Source organism: Dicentrarchus labrax, unplaced genomic scaffold (genome assembly GCF_905237075.1).
Source record: "Dicentrarchus labrax unplaced genomic scaffold, dlabrax2021, whole genome shotgun sequence".
Taxonomy (NCBI): domain Eukaryota; kingdom Metazoa; phylum Chordata; class Actinopteri; family Moronidae; genus Dicentrarchus; species Dicentrarchus labrax.
The window spans coordinates 10,894,615-10,918,973 of record NW_026136708.1 but is presented as its reverse complement, the minus strand read 5'-3'; the positions used below and the strand labels follow the sequence as shown (position 1 = coordinate 10,918,973).

Genomic DNA, 24,359 nt, shown 5'->3' with positions numbered 1-24,359 from the left:
ACTACAAAAACAATGCAAACCAAGCTGAATTAACCACAAGGCTGCATGTGTTCTCTTCCATACACACACACACACACACACACACACACACACACACACATACACACATACACACACTCACAGCAATTTACAACTCATCAGGGCCTTTCTTATACCCATTAAATCCCAATTGCCAAACATTAAATTCCACGACTGCAGAGCAACTAGGAAGTACATCAGTGCCCACAAACCCTATCTGTAAAACGCCTGGGCTCCTATGGCTGGCTCCAAATGGTGTGTGTGTGTGCTATGCCAGCTTTTGTTTGACTGCCAAACAAGAATATCAGGACGGATTCTGCAGGCTGCAGAGTGGGATGCAAAGCCCGTACAGGCAGGCTGGTGGCTACTCGGGTGCCCACAGGAAACGACATCACCCAATAAAAATCTGTAGCCTTGGCCACATAAGATGATCCCAGATCAGAGCCAAGAACTATTAAAATAAAGGGAACTATAAACATTGTAGCTGTTATATGAGAAGGCAAGACCACCAGATAAGTTCATAGTGAAGATTGGAATAAACATCAGTCCAAGTAAGAAATTAGCATGTTGAATTATGATTAAACTAATGTAAACATTAACAATTATTAATGGCTTTTAAATGTATTACTAATGTGTAGTACATTTAAAGACTCATTCATTTTTTTTAATGGATGTGATCATCATCATAAATTGACCATAACATTCCTGAAGTACTTGATGTACTGTTTATACTGAGGGAAATGAAGCTCATCTGAATTGTGTGCTCATTGTGGGTTTTATATTTAATATTTTATTTTATAAAAGACTGCATGAAAGTAAAATGTAGAGATATAACAATTGATTATTGTGTTTTCATAAATAGTGGTCCAAAAACATTATACAAATTAAATTTTATGTGAATTATCTTTTATATTTAACTGATGTTTATTTGTAGCATTTTTTTAGGAAATTTTTAACTTAACTTACAAAATTATTATTTTTTCACCCCAAAAAACATAATGAACAAGTAGAAATACTTGAATAGTGTCTGCAGCTCTCTTTGACAAGCCACGTATGGCTCAAACAAACCTCCATAAATTGTCACAGGGCGTAATGGCCTGTATGAAGCCGTTGAGGCAAAGCCTGGGGCACAAAAATCCACAAAGCACTAGCTGCAGGAATACTTATAAGGCTTATTGAGATGTTGATGCTTCAGTTATAAATCCACCATTTGGCCTGTTGTGGTAATTTTTGTGTGAGGATTCATCACTCTTCATTTAATCAATATCAGACATGTTGCTGTCCCAGCTGTAATCTGGGATTCTGCTTTGGCAGACAGAAAGAAAATGGGTGGATGGGTGGACGTAGACATAGTGCAGAACGGCTATAGAAATTAAAACACAAAAATAACAGACAACCAGCGGAGGCAGGATGATGATCTTACCTTGCCATATTTCTGTGCGTAGGAGCCCGTGAGCAGAGAATGGAAGACAATGATTGTCTCATCCAGATCCCACACAAACACCCTCTGAAAAAACATGAAAGTGAAACAATAAGAGATGCTTTTTTATAAATGGTATGTCCATCTTTTTGGACATATGTGCATTAATTCCTCAACTGGACAGTGACATGGGTGGTCCTTCTCTCTATCAGCCTCTCCTCTGCTGTATTTTGAGAGGATGAAGATCAAAGGGAATACCACATATCCATAGAGATTTGAATGGAATATTTAGTCAGTACTGTAAGAGCTCTGTCAGTGGGTGTTTTCTGGTCCCTTACCTCCAGGTCACTATCAGGGGGAGGGGAGGGGTTGTTCTTGCGACCTCTGCCCCGGGACTTGGACCCCCCACTCCGGCATGCTCGGTCATCCAGCTCTTTGATGGGTGTGGAGGGGCTCTGCACTGTATCGAAGTCCCCTGAGAGTGTACGCAATCACAGACAAGGCTAAAGATTTTAAACATTTAAATTGTACAAATGAACCGCACTGGCGATCACAAACTATATTCGCAGCATTAAAACAACAGTAATGCCGAGGTCTGAGCTGATCCCACAGGTGCTCTGGAGTTGTATTCACTTCAGGAAAAGCAATAACTCAGATTTTGTACAGTAACAAGCCATCTTGTCAGGTTTAATAATTCATGGTAATTGGCATGACAGATCAACTTAAAGACTAAGAAACCTAAACAAAAGCACCATTGATATTCTGACTGATTGATGATAACATGCAATGTAAAGATTTAACAGAGAAGGGGAAAGATGGAACTGTGCAATAAATTTGAAAAGTTAGGTAATCTGATGCTTCTTGCAAAAGATACAAAATTCTGCAGGAGCGTACACGAGAGCAAGACACACATTCTTGCGCACGCACACACCCTCCTAATGCCATATGCTCCCACTGCTGTGTGGTAACTAAAACCAGACTCTAAGCTTCGGCTCTCGTATTGTTATGTCTCAATCAGGGAGAGAGCGAGAGAGGGAGAGAAGGGGGTGGATAAAGACACAAAAAGACACAAAGAGTATGTGAGCGACAAGAAAAAAACAGATACCAACTGCAACTCCAAGAGGAGAAATAGTGAGAAAAGCAGTGAGAGGGAAAGTGCCAGTGACAGGAAGAATGATAAGCTCCTTTAATCAGGCTTCCTGAATTACAGCCAAGATACACCAAAGAAAATGTGAAAAAAAAGGCGTATTTCTGTACATACGGGTGCAGTGGAGCTCTCTCTCTTATTTTACCTTTTCTCCTCTTTCTCTAACTTGTCCACAAAAGTGCAATTTTTAACACAACTTCAAAGTCGATCAAAGTCTCTGAGGCTAATGTAAACAAATGCCGACTCTCCAATTAGCGAGCGCGATGCCAGGTCACTATGGCTACAGTCTGAAGTTACTTCCTGTTCTTCATCATGGCTGAAAGAGAGTTTTGAACTCAGTCACCCAAACTGTGGTATTTTCCTACTGGAAACAAGATGATGGAGCCAGTATCAAGGAACAGTGAAGAATCTGACATTTGTTTGCATATTTATGATGTTACAACTGTGGTGTGGTGTTGGTGGTTTGTTTCGTTCTGACTGGCGTGTTTCCTTTTTAGTACAAACCTGGGTGAAGTTCAGCAGCCTGTCCGGTCATGGCAGGGGCGGGATCTTGCAGCTGGTAGGCTGCCGTGGATCCTGTGCCATCCACGCTGTTGGAGGTCATATAAGTCCCGTAAGTGGAGGCGGAATAATACTGGGCATACTGGTTTTGGCCAAACGTTGTATATGAGGGATATTCCTGCAGAGAATGAATCATGAGCACAGAGTGAGACACCATGCAAAGAGCAGAGACTAAAAAAAGTACAAACAAGAAAAAAACAAAAAAACAGGAAAATTGAGATGTTTCACTTTTCTGGAAAGGTTCAAAGTGACTTTTGAAAAGAGATTTTACAAGTGTTCCCTCTCATTTCTCTAATCTTTTATTCCCTCAATTCTGTATTTTATATCTCCAAAACAATTCAAGCCTTGTGTTGCTGCTTTTTACTGACCCAGTGGAGATGGGTGCTTTTATGAGTCAGCTCTCTAAACCTGTCACTAAGTCCATCTCTACAAGTCCTTATAAAGTGGAGCACCACCACATGAATGCACACATACACACACACACACACACACACACACACACAGTTGGTGTGTAGTCAGCAGTGTGTGTATGCAAGCATGCATATTCACACATACTGTATACACACAGACTCGCTTTCAGTCAGCCTCTCTCTCTCTCCCTTTCTGTCATTGCTTGCTTTCTCTATTCCTGTTAAAGTCATACACACACACACACACACACACACACACACACACACACACACACACACACACACACACGCACCATATTCTCCTTAATCCACCCACACAAGCCAAACCTTGACTTTCTTCCTGTAAACAGCGACATCTATCATAGTGGGACATTTAAATCCCCCTTTAAGCATTTTACTACCACAGTACAATTAATCATATGGACATAGAGAAATATTCAAAACAAAACACTCTTTCACAAAGACTAATTGTTTCTCTCCTAAGTTTGTCCCTGCTGCAAGGTCATAGTATAATTAGATTTTATTTCTTGAAGTGGCTCTGAATGAGGAAAGTTGTGTGGGAGTGTGACTGTAAAACCACTTCTGGTCTCAAATGCTATTACAACTGGGCCGTACAAAATCTTTAGTTTGAGTTGGCATAATGAGGCCTATGACATGTACTTGGCCACTCAGAGCAAACATGTAGCATGTTTGATTTGCTCTGGCAAGAACTAAGAACTCCCCTCGGAAATGGGCTTTCTTATTGGCCTGGGAAAATGTTTGTTACTTGAGCTAACTTTCAGCTGGACTGTACCAGCAGTCCAGGTTTAACTGAAGGACAAGCACACACTCACACACAGAGCATAAAGACACTGAGGTACCTGCTGTGTGGCAGTGTAGTTGGCGGGGTTGGACACTGAGTTGTTGGTGGCATAGAGGCCTGAGGAAGGAGTGAAACTGGAACCTTGGGACACAAAGAAGAAGAGGAATTAAACACACAGAAAAACAAATTTTTTTCTGTCATCATTTTCAGCAAGAATATAAAATACTGAGGATATTTTTGTTTCCAACTGACCTGGCATCTGATAGGGTGAGTATGCAGTTTGTCCGGGCTGAGGCGTGGTGAAGCTGGGGCTGTAGCTGAGGCCTGTCTGCAGAGGAGACTGACTCTGAGCCAGGCCACTCTCTGTCTTAATGCCCGGCAGCATCACACCAAGGTCTGTGACAGTAATATAAAACACAGAATATTATACGTTTACTGCTAAAAACAAGAACATTAACAGAATTTGTTTTCTTGAAACTTCATAATTTAGGCCATCACAAGTTCTAGATTTGCTTTCGATGTCAGTCAGTCAAAGTTTTTACTTTTCCTCAGTGAGTTTAGACTGAAGAAGCTTTAGTTTAAATGACATCTTTTTTGCTTTCTGAGTACAAGTTTTTGCTGGCTAGTTATGTCAAACACAACAGCCAATAAAAAAAAAAGGAAAAGTAATCCAGTTGCATTTCTTTTTTCAATAACAACTTAGTTTTAGTTCTGTGATTTTGTCCTTTTATAATTGCACAGAAAACTTGGAACAATGTTCTCTCTCTCTTATTCTGTGAAACAACACTTGCTGTTTCATATCAGTTCTTCTGCTTCAGTTGGACACTTTTTTCAGTGGATTACAAAATGAGCTATGTGTTTGTTAGTGCAGCTACCGTATGTCACTGTACGTAAGCGTGTGTTTATTACCATAGGTTGACAGTCCGTACGGCTGTCCTGTCTGGGAGTAAGCAGTGTAGACGGTGGACTGCTGCATACTGCTGAACTGGGGCTGACCGGCGTACGTCGGCATGGGAGGGGCTGCCGGTGTGGAGAGAATGTGAGGGTAGGGCCTATGAGGAGAGGACAGAGAGGTGTTAGTAGGTAAGACAATGAGGATGATAATGATTGGAGGACTGAATTGGCAGGTGGATGGGTAATGTTTTGTACAATTAGCTGTGTTGCATTGTTAGAACACTCTGTAAAAAGACTTACTTTGATGGGTAGAGGGGAGGGGAGTACTGGTGGGCTGAACGAGGGCTGTACCCGCTGCTGGTGATTACTAAAAACAGCACAATAATCAAAAACAACAAGGCATTTCTGGGTTATGAATGGTGTCAACTCAAATCTTCTCTTTCCTTTCACATTTAACAAAATCACTCCTGAACAGCACAATTCAAGGCCTCCGGCTTGTTTGAGTTGAAATGCTGTTCCAGTAAACATAATTTGAAGCATTTTGAATGGAGAGGAGCCAAGTTCTCCCCCTTTAGAGAGCGCTGTATGCTGTGAAACCCTTACAGTGGGCCTCATAGTAAAACACAATGTCTGTTTGTGGTCATTGAGATGTCAGAGCTCAATACTGACAAACACCCCGCTGCTTCTAAACCCTCACTGTGTGTTGCTTAATGGTTTTGTGTATCAGTGTGCGTTCTGCAGCGTGAAGGGGCGCAGGGTCGTGTGTGAGTCTAAAAAAAAAAAAAAAGACAAGTGTAAAAATGTCTCTCCCTCTCTCACCCGTCTGCCAGCCTTTGATGACGCAATCCAAGGACAGGCAATACTTCATGGGATTAAAGCTTTCAGCAGGCCTACCGCTGAGCTGAAATGGATGATGGTGTTTGTGTGTGGTACAGAGCTGACTAGTACAGAGACATGTGGATTTGTTTTTGTTTCTAGATGTGAAAACTGTACATGAGTGCATTTCTGTAGGCAGATGTGTTTGTTACCTGAGCCTGCGTATGTGTCCAATACTGTGTCGCCTGTCGTAGTGACTGTATCGCTGTTGTTCATAGGCTCTGTTTTCACTTAAGGAAGATGGAAAAGAGTGGTGTTAGGGGAGGCCAGTAAGGAAGTACCATCACACACTCACACACAAAGAAAACCTTACTGAGAAAAGAGCTGGAAACTACCATGCAGTTCGAGTATGGGAGCAAATGCTGTGTGCAGGGTTCCCACTATAAGCTTTGAAATGACTTTCTATAACCAAGACAAAACACCACCTTGACCTAAAGGTTTCATTCCTCGTTGATTAAGTTTTGAAAATTTTCTGATATTGGCCTTTCCTTCCCGGCAAATTAATCAAATTCACCAGCTTTTCATAAATTTGTTGACTGGTGGGAACCCTGCAAATATGTAACAACTCCACACACGCTGTGATAAATTCACAATGGGATCCAAAGAGCAGACAACACTGCAAAGCAAATGAAAATCAATACTGGCACAAGAAAACATCAGATCTAGGACCAGCCCAAACTATAGAAACCCATTCCTTTTGCATTTAAGGTAATACTGTATGAAATCTGGCCTTGGATTCACACACATGCACCTCTGTACCATAGTCCTTGGAGCCCGGGGGAGGGGGCGGGCTGCTGCAGCCCAACAGCCAATCAGCCGTGTTTAGAACTGTCATGTTTTCACCTAAAGGGGTGCAAGGTGGGAAGGTGATGAGGATACGACACACTGACAACCAGACGCCAGTCTCAGGTATGTGGGACATGGTGTTGATCATCTTAAAAAGTAGACATTTGTACTGTATTGCCGAGAGTGATATGAGAAGGTCAATACCACTCGCATGTCTGTACGGTAAACATGAGACTACAGCCAGGAGATGTTTAGCTTAGCTTAGCATTAAACCGGAGGGAGGTGGGAAACAGCTAGCCTGCATGGCACTATCCAAAGATAAAACATGTGCCTACCAGCACCTCTAGGGCTCATCACACATCATCACCATGAGGTTGCCAGGCAACGGAGCGAAAAATACAGGAAGCCACTATGGCCAAGAAATAGTTGTTTTTTTCACTTTTGTACAGATTAAACCCATGGGATGTAGTTACTTAGCAAGCTTTAGAGGTGCTGGTAGATTCTGATACATTCAGACAGAGCCAGGCAAGCTGTTGCTGTTTCCAGCCCTTATGCTAAGTTAAGCTGTCTCTTGTCTGTAGCTACATAATTAATGCTGCAATTACTGATTTTTGGCCACTTGGGGGCAGAGGAAAACACAGCATTGACATATTATTACCTAATAAACGTTGAAATTACCTATTTAGCCCCCAGCAGGTTAAAAAAACATTAGCATTCATTTGGAGGATTATTTCTGGCCACCTGATAAATTATAGTCCAATATTCACTCTCCTCTTAGCTTTGTTTTGCTCTACCTCAAATCCTGGAGTAGGGAAATATCTGGCTTTTTAGCAGCTAAATGCTCCACTATGTTCACCAACTAATTGGCAACTTTATGTGTCTGCTGTTTGGGACTGGGCAGGTAGTGTTTTTAAATGTTTTTCTACTGAAAACAGCTGCATGCCGAGGCCGGAAACTATGCTGAAGAGTGAAAAGCAAAACAGGAAAGTTGTGTGCCGTAAAACCAAAACAATAAGTTGAAAGAAGCTCCGTACAGCTGAGGAGAACTGCAGAGTTGGATGACAATTACCACGAGCGACGCCTTTCACATACGAGTACTCATGTGATCCATTGTAAATATATAAAATATTGATCATATTTAGCTGTTTTAGATATGAGTTTTATCTAACTCTCAACGCAGCAAATTCCTAAAAGAGAAGCACACCTGCTAACATCCTACATGATGTTTTTCAGTTAGTTTTCATTTTTCTGTCCGAACATGATTAAAACTCATCATCAGCGACCATCTGAGAACTCCATTTAATTCGGGACAACTTCATTAATCCCCTTGGGGAGCAATACAACCCCTCGGACGAGCCCTAATGAAGACAAATGAGTTGCTATGGAGATGGCCCGCGGGCCAGGGCTCTGGCTGATGTCAGGTAAGGGGAATGTTGGGTATGTAGTTTGTTTTGGCTGTGAGTGTGTAGTCCAGGCTCTGTCTGCTTAAACCATTAACTGTGAGCTCATCAAAAATGATTTAATGCACTCCAATATGGTCTGAATTCGCAGTTAAGTCCACTCTGAGGACAGCTATTTCTGTGTGTGTGTGTGTGTGTGTGTGTGTGTGTGTGTTGACATATCGAGTTGACTGAAATGCCGTACCTCACTTTTTCCATTACATTACTATTAAAAGTGGTTTCCAGTGCCCATTAAATCAGCAATAGATCAAAGGATCGCCCTCAACAAAGGCACTTACATCCAGTGCTATTACATCAAACTGCTCTGTCAAAAATTATTGCAGAGGACAGACAATGAGAGAGGGGGAGATTGAGGGCGAAAGAAGAAAGAGATGAGAAGAAAAGAGAAACACAGACGGACAGAGGAAAAGAAAAAGAGAGCGACGAGAGGGCTCACTGGTGTTGACATCTAAGAGATCGGTGATGCTTTAATGCTCTTGTAGAGGAAATAGTTTCCAGTGGGATTTTGGGCTTGCACTCACACATATACTCCAACACACACACATACACAGACTTTGCCAGGCGGTTAGCAGAGGAGAGTAGAAGTGCTTCACCGTGTGTTTACACACATTCTCCAGTGGTTTACTCAAGTCCTCGTGCCAGCGTGGGGTGTGTGTATGCGTGCGCTTTGCGTGTGCGCGTCTCCTTCCGTCTCTATAAATTCCTCAAAAAGTACTTATCTCTGCATGTTGAAAATCTTTCTGACTGATGATTTTGCAATAGATTTCATTACATTGCACTCATCAGCTGCTTTTGCACAAAGCGATTTACAATATGTGCATTCAGCTGGAGCAATAGCTGGATGCTATAAAAACCTGTGCATCCCTCCCCAACAAACAACAAACAGTATGTTTGGTAGAGGTGCTTAGACTTTATGTGGTTTCTTATTTAGGTTAAGACATTAGACATCAGTAAGTGCTAGTCTGATGTGTTGAGATGTCGTCTGAAACGGTGGGCTTTCACTGTGACTCTGATGTCCTGACTTCAAAGAAATCACTCACTCTTTTATGGGTGGTTGATCACTGTAGCACTCATAATAATTCAGCCTTTTGGGATATATGCTTATTTGCTTTCTTGCTGAGAGTTAGACGAGAGGATCGACACCACTCTCATGTCTCTAACATAAACATGAAGCTACAGCCAAGAGCCAGTTAGCTTAGCTTAGCATTAAGACTAGAAACAGGTGGAAACTATTGGCAAAAAAGTGAATAAGTCGAACTATTGCTTTCAAGTGGAATTTTTATTAAGTGGTCGACAGAACATTTTGTTTTGTTTATGATTCTCACTGATTACTGATTACAAATTGAAAACAGAATTGGCCAACAACAAAAAAAAAAAGATAAACGATGAAGGTTAAAAACTATATTTTGAACACTTAAACTAACTTTTCTAGAACAGACACAACTGCCCATTCATTACTGCAGCACCAAACAGGTTCTGCCTTCTCACCTCCTGTTCCATTGGTGGTGATGGAGGGGCTGCCAAGGTTGTTCTTGTCCAGCTTGGAGCCTGTCGAATCTCCACCTCCCACACGGTTATGAGGACTGGCTAGGTCCTGCATTTCCATAGACCTACAGGAGGGAGGGAGGGGGGCGAGAGGGGGAGGAGGGGGAGGAGGGGGAGAAAATGAGATGAACTGCGATTTCTGAATGAATAACAGATCAACAGCAATATGCTCTCACAGCTGGGAATCTCCCACCGCTATATATTATGTTAAGATCTCACTGAACACGTTCAATGACAGACTGCATATCCACACAGGAACCACACACACACACACACACACACACACACACACACACACACACACACACACAGTGTCATAAACTTTATGCTTCTTCGTACCAGTTAGCCTACATGAGCATGTGTTCAGAGGCGTTAGACATTGTCTGCGGGTCTGCTGGCTCTTTTATAGAGTGTGTTTGTGTGTGTGTGTGTGTGTGTGTGTGTGTGTGTGTGCGTGCGCGCACACTTCTGGGCTCCAATACAAACCCACAGCCTGCCAGCATGCTTTAGTTTTACAATGTGTTCCACATGCATGACTGGGACGAACCAGCACACAAGGTGGTAATGGTAAAGTAAGTGTGTGTGTGTGTGTGTGTGTGTGTGTGTGTGTGTGTGTGTGTGTGTGTGTGTGTGTGGGTTGGAAGTGGAAGTAAATAGAGACATGAACATAAATGAAGATGCATATTTAGAGTGGAGCAGAAGTCTGCCTTTCATATACAGTATCAATGTTTTATGTATATTTGGATCAGTATTAGTTGTTACCGTGGCAACAACTACCCTCCCTAGGGTCCATAACCCACAGTGAGAGGTGGAAAGTGTTTTTAATCAATTTTCATGCATGCACACGGTAAGAAAAGCAACATTAAACACTTGCTCATGCCTCTTCACCACTGTTGCCACAAACCCACATTCTGACATGGAAGACATAGTTTAATGTTGAGTCAGTGTGTGTGTGGACAGTACCTCATATGAACATCTGTGTGTTTGTGTGTGTGTGTGTGCCCTGACTCACACCGCCCGGTCACGGTGCTTTTGTGAGACATCAAAGCGAGAAATGACAGAGATGGAGGGAGAATTAAACAAATGCGGGCTGCCGTCCTACTCTGTGTGTACACGTGTGTGTGTGTGTGTGTGTGTGTGTGTGTGTGTGTGTGTGTGTGTGTGTGATACATCTGTGTCGCGGTCTGGAAGTAGGCCATGCCAATGCTATGGGCAGATAGCATCGCCACACATGACTGCAGCCAGACTGACAGGTATAAACATATAGCTTTCATCGGACGAGAAAGACCCAGCTTAAGGGCGCAAAAGAGGGAACGTATGAAAGATAAACACACTAAATCGACTCTCACTGTCAACTCTTTTTTCTATTTACAGCTAAACATTCATTTCTCTCTCCTGTACATCTTGAACTGAAAACACTGATCACTGTTTTAACATCAACAACGCTTAATGGTGGACGCGATATTGAGCCAAGACCTAACTTCAAACAAAAGCCTAAAATATCTCGGCTATACGAGGCAATAACAGCTAAGAACTTTCACAGATTATGGTGCTTTTCCACTTTTTTCACTCTATTTTTCTCTCCCTCTTGTGTGCTTCAACACTCTTCATCTATCCTCTTCTTTTGTCTCTCAACAGCAGGAAATGATTCTCCCCTCCTTTTTCTCTTTCCTCTCTGTTTCACTCCTTTCGGGAGGCGATGGCAGGAGTTGGTGTTTCATAAACTCCTTTCTGGTTTTCACATTATATCTGGTCATTGAAAAAATATGCCGAATCTCACTGCAATGTACAGTGTACGGTGTGTTTTGCCAAATGAATAGCTTTTTAAAAAATTTATTTTCCCTGTTGATTTCTCCCCTTTTATTTTTTCAATTATTGTATTATCTTTTGGTGGGTGAAAAGTCAAAAAACTTCCCAGAGCCCAAGGTGATGTCTTTAAATGTCTTGTATTCTCTAACCAAAGTTATTCAATTTACAATAATATATGACAGATACAATCAGCAAATCCTTTCATTTGAAAAGCTGGAACCAGAGAATATTTGGCATTTTTGCTCAATTTTTTGTTGAAAATGTCAGAACTAATCACTCTATTATTGAAAATTTTAGCAGTTTTAGCTCTAAATAAATTACTGTGTGTACAGCATGCACCCTTTGCCTGTCCCTCACTTGGATCAGTGTGAGTGTGTGTGTGTGTGTGTGTGTGTGTGTGTGTGTGTGTGTGTGTGTGTGTGTGTGTGTGTGTGTGTGTGTGGCATTGAGGTCTTGGGAAAGTGTTGATGACCTCATCACAGCTCGCAACTGCAGTGAAACCTCACCTCTCTGCACCATGACCAGAGAACTAGGACACCCACACACATGGATGTACACCAACACACATACACACACATACAGAGGTCTACAAAACTTAATGTTGTTTGTCATATTATACAAACAGACACATATGCATGTACCTGGCGTCTGAAGGGTCTGGAACATGAGATTCACTGTGTGATTTCTTCACCTGCAGAGAAACCAGAGCAGAGGAAATGTTAACTAAACACACATTACATTACACACATACACTTCATAAGAACCGGTGTTTAGTGTGTCATAAACCAGCCTCATAAACCAGTGTTTATGAATCAGACAAATTATATTAGTATCACGAACTGTTGACAAAATAAATTCCCAGCCTCAGTTCTAAATAAGGAAGGAAAAATCTGATTTAAATATAACAACTGCAACAAGAGTCATTTTACTTTAAATGTTCTGGTTCTTAAAATGCAGAAATCCTAATAAATCAAGAGCCGGTGTCGGTAGTTGTAGCCACCGCCGTGACAGAAGTGCTAACTGGCGTCTAAGTGACAGATATTAACTTTCCCTTGTTCACCTGTGACCCTGCTCCATCCGGAGCTCAAGCCCCCTTCTGAACCCTTAAAGAGTTGAAAGGTCATGACGGGGTCATGTTAGGTCACAGGACTCACTCTTCACCCTTGAAACGGGTCACTGTGGACCCTAAATCGAATCTTGAGTTTTGGGGAACATTTGGCCATGTCAATCACTGGTGCGCTGGAACTTTTCCTTCATCATTGAAAAATAAATAAATAAAAAAAAGAATTAAAAAAACACACAGCCTCAGCGCCTTTCCACCGCAGCACACACAGGCTGGTTTTATGTGTGTTGCTGTGTGTGAGGGTATGCGGAGCTGGACGGCAGACCAGCGGTTCTCTATTAAAATTCCTCTCTCTTATTTGGAACAGGAACTAATTAGAACAGTAAATGCAGGGCGGAGCGAGGGCCAATGTGTACCAGCTGCCCTATAATCACTGTGTCAACACACTGTCGAGGTGTAGGGCACGCGCGAGGTGCCAAACACACACACCCGCACGTGGAAATGCACACACACAGATGCACAAATTCACCTAGGCAGCATATATTCAAGTCATTTGCACATTATCGCAATCACAGGTAAGTATACAGAGAAAGTGCTTGGCCAAGCAGACATTAAACTCCAGGTATTTTGGAAACTGGGACATTTCTGTGTGTGTGTATGTATTTCTATGTGCGTTGTGGTATTATGGTTCTGATTAACGGATCCTGCTGAGAGCGAATAAGAAGCAGCACTTAGCTGTTTAAGACAGGGTTCAAAGGTTAGCCGGTGCCCTCATATGGATCACTTTACACACACACTCACTCACTCACACACACACACACTCACACATGCGCACACACGCGCACTCACTCACATAGACACACACGAGCCACTTTCATGTCACGTTTCATGCTTTACTGAAATTTAACAAGGCTGTCAGTCACGACATCAACAGCATGGCCGTGAGAAACTGCAATCCACATGTAACGCACATGCAGGGCTACATACAAATGTACACACGGCCCGCATGTGCGTATACACATGCATACGCACACGCGCATGGACACACACACACACACACACACACACACACACACAACCAACCCTGGCTGTTTCTGTCTCAACATGATCTGTAAAAACACAAGCACACGCAGGCTTTGATCCTGAAAAGCTTTTATCATTGCACACTTTCTCTGAGTGCTGACCTCTCTGAGTCTCTCACATCTCTCAATATTTCACCACTTTTATCTTTTCTGAATCGGACATACTTGTTCCATGTTTAACATAATTCCATACATTTATTTATGTCTTTAAACATGCTTTTTTTCTGCTCAGTGCTTTTTTCACTTCCGTTAAATTTTATTAATAGACGCTGATCATATCCACTACACAGAATGCAATCCAAATCGAGACCCATTAAAATGACTTCTACTATTGAGGAAAATTTGTCATGCAGCAATGAAGCTACAAAAAACCCAGAGAGGTCACAAAGTCCCTCAGTCAGATATTCAGCATCATTCTTCCTCTTTCCGTATCTTGCAGTAAAAGACCCAATTTCATCTCTAATAACAAAACGAAGGGCCTCTAAGCGTACTCTTAGGTGGCCACAATGCCAGAAGGACCCATTTGTGTCATCTGAGCCACTTAAATAGGCGACCTTTGACCTAGTTGGCCGGGTGACCGGTCTGGAACACAACCTGCCTGGTCCAGGGACTCCCTGAGGGATAAATACAGGTACCCCAGGTAATTAGCACTAATAACAATGATTTATTTAAGGGAATTACACACTGCTATGTTTGTGTTGTCACTTATTAATAATATTAATCACCTAATGGTTGTAATGATAACACAAGGCCTGGTTTGATCCTAAGATAGCGTCATAAGCAGTAGAGTAGTAAGCAATAGTAGGTGCACGTCAGAAATAAGCAGGAGCAGTCGTAGTCCTGGTCCTCGATGTGTTTACGTGTTTTGTTCTTTTTTTTCCTCCCCGCTGTATTTTTATTTTAACAAGCTCACTCAAGTATCTAAAATGCAACATAAAAGGTGCATCAGCAAGGTTTGTGTTTGTGTTTCTGGCAAACTGTGAAAACACTGCACAGGAAGAGAAACAAGGGTAGAAAGGGACGAAGAAGAACAGCGCTATGTGTTTCTGGTAATAACCCAACCCATCTGCAATAGGACATCTGATATCATGCCTAGAGTGGCACACACACACACACACACACACACACACACGCACACACAAATGGTATATGAATGGTATACTAAAGAAACAAATCTGTTTTTTTTCCGCTTGTGTTTAAGGAACATTTTCATTTGTAACCAAATTTCAAAAACAAAACTTTTTCAAATAATCTCTTTGCCATAAATGCAGCAATTCTACCGTTCATTGCCATAATTTGAAATGGTTATGTATTGCTATAAATTGTTCATTTTTATGATGGAGGTATTTGTCAGATAAATTCAAGAACAGAGCTATAATCCTACATACCTCAAATGTTGAATATTTAGCATATTTAATAATGACAATTCAGAAAAAAGAAATAAAAACCTCTGTCTATTTACATAAAATACAAGCATTAAAAAGAAGTTCCTTCCATTCATTTTACATAAAGTATTTTTATTTTTGAATTATACTTTAAGTAGGCCTACATTCATTGTGTAAATTAATTTGACTTACATACATTTTTATTGTACCCTGAAACAATTACAGTGCTGCCACCATAACCTACTAACCTTTTTTGACTCTGAATGTTGGACTCATATAGCCAAATTAATGTTATATGACATATTAAACTGCAATTTTCATCTTTCCTTTACATGCAGCAGCATTTATTCAGTCAGAAGTGTGACCAGCAAAAGACATTTTAAATACAATATTATTACAGGAAAAACTACAATTGATTGATACAAATAAAAACACTATCGCATTAGATCCACACACACTCTCACAGACACAGTTAGAGATGCATTCTTACCTCAGGGTGTAATCAGGTCAGTTAGCAGTCCTGTACTTCCCCAAAGCATTACAGAGCTTTACGATCCACTAGTTTCCCTTCACACACAGGCTTGCTGGTCTCACACACAAACAGAAACAAACACACACACACACACACACACCTCCAACACACAGCTTCAGCTTCGTCTCTATCTACCTGCCTCTCACTTTGTACTCCAGGTGTCTTTCTTGTTTTTGCTCTACAGGAGAAAATGCATTCTCTTTCTCTTTCTCTTCGTGTCTCTCTCTCTTTCACTCTGGGCAAACATGTAGCAGCTGAAGAAAAGACGCAAACTGTACACACAAACACACACACACACACACACACTTTTCTCTCTGTCTCTCTCTCTCTGAGGTCAATCCATGCACAGCTCCTGTCTTCTCCGACTCTAGTAATGGGGAACATTTCATTCGTCCTGTTTCCCTCCTCCTCTGCCTCCTCCCCCTCTTTTTCTCTTCTCCCTCCTCCTCCTCCTCCTCCTCTTCTCTCTCTCTCTCTCTCTCTCTCTCGGCTGTCACTCACTATAGACTCACTCAAGCTTACATTTAAAGCTAAAGAAGAACTTTAATAAATGTAAAATGTAACAATGTATGTCAAATCTTTTTAAATATAGGCACAAATGAACTCAATTCAACATGAAAACATAATAAATAATCTCTAAAAAAAATTCTAAAAAGTCTGAGTCCGTGAAATGAAAAACATCCCTGTGCATGGCTCCTATGCTGGAGTAAATCCTACTGATGGTAGCTCTGGTGTGATTACTTCACAGGGCTAAGATGGTAAATGAAGACTTGGCTTGGATGCAACGTCAATGTCTTGCTGTGCAGTAGAAAGTAAAGGCCAGACCATAAACTTCACACCATGCAAATGACCCCCCCCACCCCATCTCACCCACAACTCACAGAGACTCACATGTCCACCTGAGCACACACACACACACACACACACACACACACACACACACACACACTCTCAATCTGTGTTAATTGAAACCACACCGGCTGCACGTGTGTGTCATATGTGAAGTGTAGTGGAGGCGGAGGGGTCGGCGCGGGGTTTGGTATCAACTAGGTGGACTCCCGGCTGCCTCGGTCTGAAGATGGCACTCTTTGACTGTGGTCGCCAAGGTGTTATCAAGGGAGGCACATGCCCAACAAAAAAGTTGGACACAGACAGGAAAATGATCACACAAACTCAAACACACACTAATTTCAGATCTATTTTATCCAAAATACTGGTGTTGTGGTGCTCATAGCTTTGAAACTTCAACAGCAAAAAGTCTCCCAGTTACTCAGGATATTCAACATACCTCACTGTGAACAAATTTCACTGGAACTACTTCCTACCTAAGAACTGCCGACTGTGTGTTTACTCAAAGCCAGGAGATGATCTGACAGTTCAATGCCTCTCCTAATGTTATTTTAAGAAGAAATTCTACTGATCTTTGTTTATTATACAGTTTTCAAGCACCACTCTGGTATTCAATTTAGGGGTCATTGTGCTGTTGAATGTCTGTGGAATGTGGATTATGTGTAATGGAAAAAATAATCAAATCAGCAAAGTTTTAAAACAATATCTATTTCCTTTTCACGTTAGTATTGCATCTTTAAATACACTAAATATCCCAATGAGTTAATTGATTTTAACTGAATTAATACAGGGTTATTTATTGGTATAATCATGCATTTTTCAAAGCTGTGGGTGTATACTTTATGGCCAAATCTAAAAACCAGAAATATCTGCATGGATCGGGAGATTTATTCATTTGGGTGACCTAACCCTTCATCAACATACAGTTACTGTACATCTATAAGGCAACAGAAAACAGCTGAAAAGGGTGCCAAATATACAGGCCTAGAGACCAATTTGGAACAGGGCCACTGTCTCCAACTGTGCACCAGCCACCTTTAGCTCGGTCACCATGGTGACAGCATGCGGCCCCGTCCCATAGCATTTATCCCCCAAACCCCAATAAACACCTTGATTGATAGACTGTGTGCATACATCAGTGCGAAGTGTGTTATACACGCATGCCAACACGCACTTGTGTGTGTGTGCTGGACGTTTGAGAGTGTATGTGGAGGACTAGCTGTCAGAACAGATTAGGGTGTTGCCGAAGCGCTTGACAACTCAAGCACTTTATTATTAGCCAGGCAGGACCCCATCAGGAGGGGGTCGTCCAAAAACATCCCAGATGAAATATTTTCACAGCAAGTGGAGAAGGGGAACAGGGGAGGTGTCCCAAAACACGCCTGATGAAATACCAAAAAAAAGAGAGTAAAAGACAGAAAAAAACAAAACTGTAGTGTGGCATGGGCACATCAGAGCAGTGACCTGAGCGAAGGAAGCGGGTTGTATATTAGACAGCTAAATGACAGGACTCGGCTTTGGTTTTTGTTGACTTTAGGAGTGTGAAAAAAAAGTGTCTGGCGAAGGTGCCTCGCTCCCTTTTAAGAGGCCCTCGAGAGCAACTTTGTTCTTCAAGTGGAACAACAGCAGTTCATCTTCCACTCAGCAGACAGTAAGACAGACGGAGACAGACTCTTCTCCTCTTCATCTCTTTTGTGTTGTTTTTGTTCTTTTCATTCATTTTGTGAGGAGATTCTTTTCATAAGCTCCTTAGATATTTGTTTATTTTATCTGTATGGACTTGCTAATGCATTTATTATCTCTGTTTGAATAATTTTATTTATTAAGTGGATTTTTTTTTCTAACACATATCTTGTTTGTTTAATCTGCAAGTGTAAAAAAACAAGTTGTGGTTTTACCATAACCAGGCTGGCTGTTTTGTGCTAAGCTAGGTTAACCCACTGCTGGTTGTAGCTTCCTGTTTATTGTATAGGCATGAGAGTGGTGTCAATCTTCTTATCTGACTCTCGGCAAGAACGTTAATAAGTTTATTCCCTTAAATGTTTAAATATTCCTTTAATATTAGATTAAAAATTAACAAACAAATAAGTAAATAAATAAATAAACTGACAAAAAGTCAGAAACAGAAAAACATTAATTGTATTATTATATAGCTAACAAACACACATGTCCACACACACACACACACACACACACACACACACACACACACACACACACACACACACACACACACACACACACACACACACACACACACACACACGTGTGCAATGTGATCATTCTGCCATCCCTGTCTCTGACATCGGCTGGTGTGTGTCGACCACAAAACACACTCATGAAGGATGTTACTCACCACACAAACACGGCCTCCATCTCTATCTATCCTTCACATTCTCTCTCACTCTCTCCACACACACACACACACACACACACACACACACACACACACACACACACACACACACACACACACACACACACACACACACACACAGTGTCTCACACATTTACCTGTCCCCTGCTCAAAGCTCTCTGCTCTCCCCATTTGTATGAGTGGTTATCGGTGTGGTAACTCTATCCTCTTCCTTTCATGTAAAATACATTGTGCTGAGCCTCCTCCCTCCCTCCCTCCCTCCCTCCACCACTCCTCCTACAACCCCCAGTTCCCCCAGCCTGGGGAGGTGTAAAACTATCCCTCTCTTTATGCCTCCAAAAATGCCCCTTTTTCAGGTGTAGTAGGAAGCTATAAAGGGGAAAAAAGAAGTGAGGGAGTGAAAGGGAAGAACAGGGTGAGTCTGTGGAGCAGGGAGGAGGAGGAGGTGTTTGGGTGAAAAGGTACTCTCCAAAAACATCTCTCTCTCTCTCTCTCTCTCTCTCTCTCTCTCTCTCTCTCTCTCTCTCTCTCTCTCTCTCTCCCTGTCTAGGTGTACCTCTCTTTACCTGCCTTTGCAGCCTGCTGTTGTTCACAATGTGAAGGACCCAGAAATGAAAGTATAATCACACGCAGTTTGTGCACAAGTATCATATGTCTTCAAACCTTTGTCTTCATTTAGCCCAGGGAGGAAAAACAAAACAAAAATAGAGTTAAAACTAGACGCTGGCCTCTACATTGAACCCCCAAGACAATATGAACAATCTGACATATGAGAAAACAACATGCAGCATGGTCGCTCCAAGCTATAGAGTGTAGACACGTTACGCCATTCAAGACAGAGAAACGAGTAACAGTGAATTTAAAAAGGCTTACATGAGTTTATCAGGTTGAAAAAGGAATTTCCTGCTCACAATAACCTGCATGTGATTTCATGACTGCTCAGATAACAAAGAAATAAAACTGATTAAAGCTGCGATCTTTGAATTCTTATACATTTAAATTACAGCAAAGATTGATTCAAGTATGGATGTCTTCAACCACAGTGAATGCGTATTAGGTGTTTTCACCATACTTCACCATACAAATTGTTTTCATGGTACACCATTAACTAGGTTCTTTAAACCTACTACAATAAGATTTTAACTGGTTATGAAACAGTCTCAGTTTATGACAAATGCCTCGATATGACCTACATAAGCACACAAAACCATCAGAGAGAAGATTTACTAGTTTTATACTTTTGACCACCGGGTTGGATTCGGTCGAATTCTCCTTAAAATCAATGAAGAGAAGTGGTGTGAACACTACCACTTTTGTCCACAAAAGACCAGAATCAACAAAAAAATAATTAATCAATCAACAATTTTTTAAACAAAAATGCCAGAAATTTACTGAATCCTGCTTGTCAAATCTGAATATTTGCTGGGTTTTTTGTCTTCTATGACCATAAACAGAATATCTTTGGGTTTTAGATTTTATTTTTATTTTTAACAGTGATAGAAGGGAGATGGGAAATGAGGGCAGTGAGATGGGAAGAACATGAAATAAAGCTCCCGGGATGTGTCAGTTATATAGAATTTACTTTAATCACTAGACTACCCGTACTTCCCTTAAGAGATACTTTTACTACTTTCTGACATTTAGTAGTGAATATAATAATCAAGAAGATTACTCTATAATGAAAATAATGCTTGGTTATGCTTCTAATAGTTCTAATTTCTGCCTGCTTATTTGCTTAGACTGCCAGATGCTTTTTCTGGGCTGTGTTGCTTGTATGATTTTGGCATAAAAATAAAACAGAAAGTACAAGCCTCGCACATGCTCCATGAAATCAATTTTACCTTCCTAAATGATTGTTAAATCCTCCTGTTTCAATTGCAGTATTAGGGGTTTGCTGACAATAGACCGACCATGGATCGCTTAAGACCAAGTGATCTGCTTACACAGGGCAAATGGTTAGCTACTACCCCGCATATCTCTTGCCAGCTTGGTACTAGCTTTCCTGTCCAAAATGTGTTTCGGAGGCAAGGAATCATGGAGTTTGTAAAATAGCAAGTAATTCCTGCTAGGTTTAATGAGTCATCAAGTAACTATGGGCAAACAAAGCAAACTAATGTCAGTGCATCGGACTAATTTTAGAATCCCAAATTTTATTTAATCAACTTGTAGTGAATACACGTTGGGGAGGAAGAGCAGTGGAGGAGAACAGTGACTAAGGCTGCTCTCCATCCTCCTCACTGTCCTGGTGGTCTTCATAGCTGCCATTTAAATTGGCTCCTCATTGTCTCAGAGAGTGAGGGGATCACAGACATGATTTAATGCAGCTTTACTCAATGGAGACAAATGAAAAGTCACTGATGGATGTGTGTGTGTGTGTGTGTGTGTGTGTGTGTGTGTGTGTGTGTGTGTGTGTGTGTGTGTGTGTGTGTGTGTGTGTGTGTGTAGGTTGGTTCTGCGCTGTTAATTGTGAAGCGTTTGGCCTCGACTGCCCCTGCTCAGCTAATCTGATGAGAGTGATTAAAAAAACAACTGGGAGAAACCTAAACCAGTCCATGGCTGAGCAGACACACACACACACACACACACACACACACACACACACACACACACACACACACACACACACACAGGGGCACAGAAACATACTCAAGAATACACAATTCAATACAAAATGTCTAAAGAAATGTTCTTCTTTCTTAAATTGATCATTATCATTTGACTAACAGTTTGTCTATAGACCAAATTATTAAAATTGAAAATAAATAATTGATCTGTATGACTCAATGCTTGAGTCAATACTTGACTCCCAGCTCCATGCAGTATATAGGATATAATATTACAGATACAGTATGTCCTCACTCTGGAACTATACCTTGGCTTGATTTAGAAACATGGAAAAAGAAGAAGGAGAAGAAAAACAAGTTAAGGTAAGGTGTACACATTTTTATTGCACACAAGCAGCGGGTCTCAGGTGAATCAGTCATTATAAACTTACTGTGCAGCCAAACGTAGGTAAAACCCACAGACCTTTATGTCAAATTCTACTGCAGCTGAGTTCTGAATTCTGGGGAAATTAATCTAAAATTATAAGGCATCTAGAATATTTCCGTTTGATAAAATATTGAAATGGTACAGCCATAAAAAAATCAAGAGCGGAGACAAGAATATATATGATACCATTAGTAGTGTGGAAAATGATGATTTAATATGTTACAGGGTTAACTACACTTAAAGCAGCTGGTTTTCAAAACACATCCACTGGTATTTACACGGTCTCCATGTTTTGTGGCAGAATTGAACTTGATGAAATGGAGAATGGAGTGAGTGGACTAGAACAGTAAGAGTTCCTCTCTGCTGCTGTGTGAGACCTGAAGAAACACAACACCATCCTCCTGCACCCCCTGCCCTCACCCCCCTCACCCTTCCTCATCCCCAACCTGACCGCAGCTACCGCACCCCCCGCTCGGTCCCCATACCGCAAGCCTCCCCCCTCCGAATCCATCCACCCAACCCCCATCTGAGCACCTCCACATCTCACCGTGAAGCCAAATCAATGAGATGTGTGTGTGTCGGGAAAAGGATCAGGTAAGAGAGCAAAGGACTGAAAAGCAAAAAGTGCAGATGCAAGTGTTTGTGTGTTAAGACCGAGAGTCTAATTGTAAGAGAGCCCGAGTGTCCGTGGTGGTCATAACTAGAGTGTGTATGTGTGTGTGTGTGTTTGTGAGCCTGTGTGTGGAAGTGTGTGTCTGTGGCAGCAGCAGCGGCATTAATAATTAAAGCTAATCTCATTAGGCCTCAGATCCCTTTCAGACGCTTTTAATTAAATGATGAATGGCCTCCCAGCTGCCTGTTAAATAATGCTGCTCATGACATCACAGTGTGTGTGCATGTGATGTACAACATAAGGTAGATATCCTGAAAAAAAAAAGACATTCAGCAGACAGATAGGTATGCTCTCTCACACACACACATGCCATCTGCTCTCAGATTCAATATGTAGCCGATTATTAGAAGTTACTGCTGCCCTCCGTGCCGAGGAGAGCAAACAGGAGTTGAATGTCTCAAAAGTCGCAAGCTGTTCCATCATACCAGGCCTTGAAACACTTCATATCATCTTCCTAATAAAATCACTCACAATACCATATGTCCGCAAAGAAGGAAGGCAGACTTAGGGAGAGGAGGATGTACGTAAGTGTGAAAAAGAAAAGAGGGAAGGGCAGAAAGTCCAAAAAAGGGACAATAAAGAGCTTGGGGGGGGTGAGAAAGATAAAGGCAAAGGAAGACAAAGAAACACAGAAGACCATGGGCCAAATTAGAGAATGAGAGCAACAGGTAAAGCAGAGGAAGGTAAGGACAGGTAAGGGTGCCAAAGCGCCCCGGGCTCCAGACAGCATGGACCTGGCTACAAGAGCACCCATAATACCCTCTGTTTCTCATCCCCCTCTACTCTCCATACCTCCCCCCACCCCTGCCTCCCTCTATCGTCCACCCCCCCCGCGCTCTCGGGTTGGCTCTGTATCGGATTGCTGACTTCACAATAGGCCCTGAATCATCACTCTGGCTAGAGAGACACAGTGTGAGACGAAGAGTCGGGCAGGCCTGCGGAGAAAGAGAAGGTGGGACAGACAAGGAAGAATCAAGGACAGGGAGGGTAAAATGTGTCTCTCTGGGCATCAACGCTGGATAGATCCAGTTCAAACATGGTCAGATGGACAAATGTACTTCCTCAGGAAATCTTGAATACATCGATCAATAAATGTGCAACAAACTGAAAATAAAAATGAAATGGTCTCAATGATACTAGAAAGCTTGCATCATGCTTTGTTTGTTCTATTCCGCTACATGTTGATGCTAATATTAAATACAATTGATATTACTACAAAAAAGGATTAGGGGTTCATGTTTCTCAGATACCTGGCAAATCCTATCAAGACAATTAGTCAAAACAGATTTTAAGTAGGTCTGGGGTAGTTCTTAATAATCAGTCAATTAGTCATTTCAGTTTCTCATATTTGCTGCTTTTCTATACATGTTTTGTAGCCTTGCAAAGCAATTGGACTCGCAAGATTAGGAGATCACGTGAGAATCCATCTTGCCTGGTTTCAGTCTATGTGTTTGTTCCTGGTACAGTACCGTTCGGCATCCTTTGAGTAAGTACTGGCAGCTACCGGGGTGGGAAGTTATCAGAACTGGAGAGTATTTCTTTATTGAAAGAAGAGTAAAGAACAGCATTGATTGCTTTTGATGGAAAAAATGTTTTCGCCCCTCTCTGAAGTATGAAGACTATTTGGTTTGTTGATCTTATTGGTTGAAGTTCGGTCGTGATAGATGGTGATAGACAGA

At 41.6% G+C, this 24,359-nt stretch overlaps 1 protein-coding gene across 11 annotated transcripts in view; it reads right to left on the bottom strand.

Annotated features, from left to right (window-relative positions):
* eya4 (EYA transcriptional coactivator and phosphatase 4) overlaps positions 1-24,359 on the bottom strand; it is a 43,646-nt gene that overhangs the window by 9,087 nt on the left and 10,200 nt on the right. For 5 of the 11 annotated variants that reach the window (XR_007885549.1, XR_007885551.1, XM_051408050.1 and 2 more), the window contains exons 3-13: positions 12,370-12,419; positions 9,863-9,984; positions 6,888-6,971; positions 6,281-6,358; positions 5,553-5,619; positions 5,268-5,410; positions 4,611-4,754; positions 4,417-4,499; positions 3,090-3,264; positions 1,777-1,913; positions 1,442-1,525 (exon numbers count right to left, since the gene is read on the bottom strand). Coding sequence is in view for 6 of the 11 variants with exons in the window: in XM_051408050.1 (XP_051264010.1) it covers positions 1,442-1,525; positions 1,777-1,913; positions 3,090-3,264; positions 4,417-4,499; positions 4,611-4,754; positions 5,268-5,410; positions 5,553-5,619; positions 6,281-6,358; positions 6,888-6,971; positions 9,863-9,984; positions 12,370-12,419 (1,167 nt within the window). In the remaining 5 variants the exon portion in view is untranslated. Of the gene's footprint in view, positions 1-1,441; positions 1,526-1,776; positions 1,914-3,089; positions 3,265-4,416; positions 4,500-4,610; positions 4,755-5,267; positions 5,411-5,552; positions 5,620-6,280; positions 6,359-6,887; positions 6,972-9,862; positions 9,985-12,369; positions 12,420-15,748; positions 16,176-24,359 lie in introns of those variants that run through there. The other 6 variants (XR_007885553.1, XM_051408053.1, XM_051408052.1 and 3 more) reach the window with 3 other exon arrangements.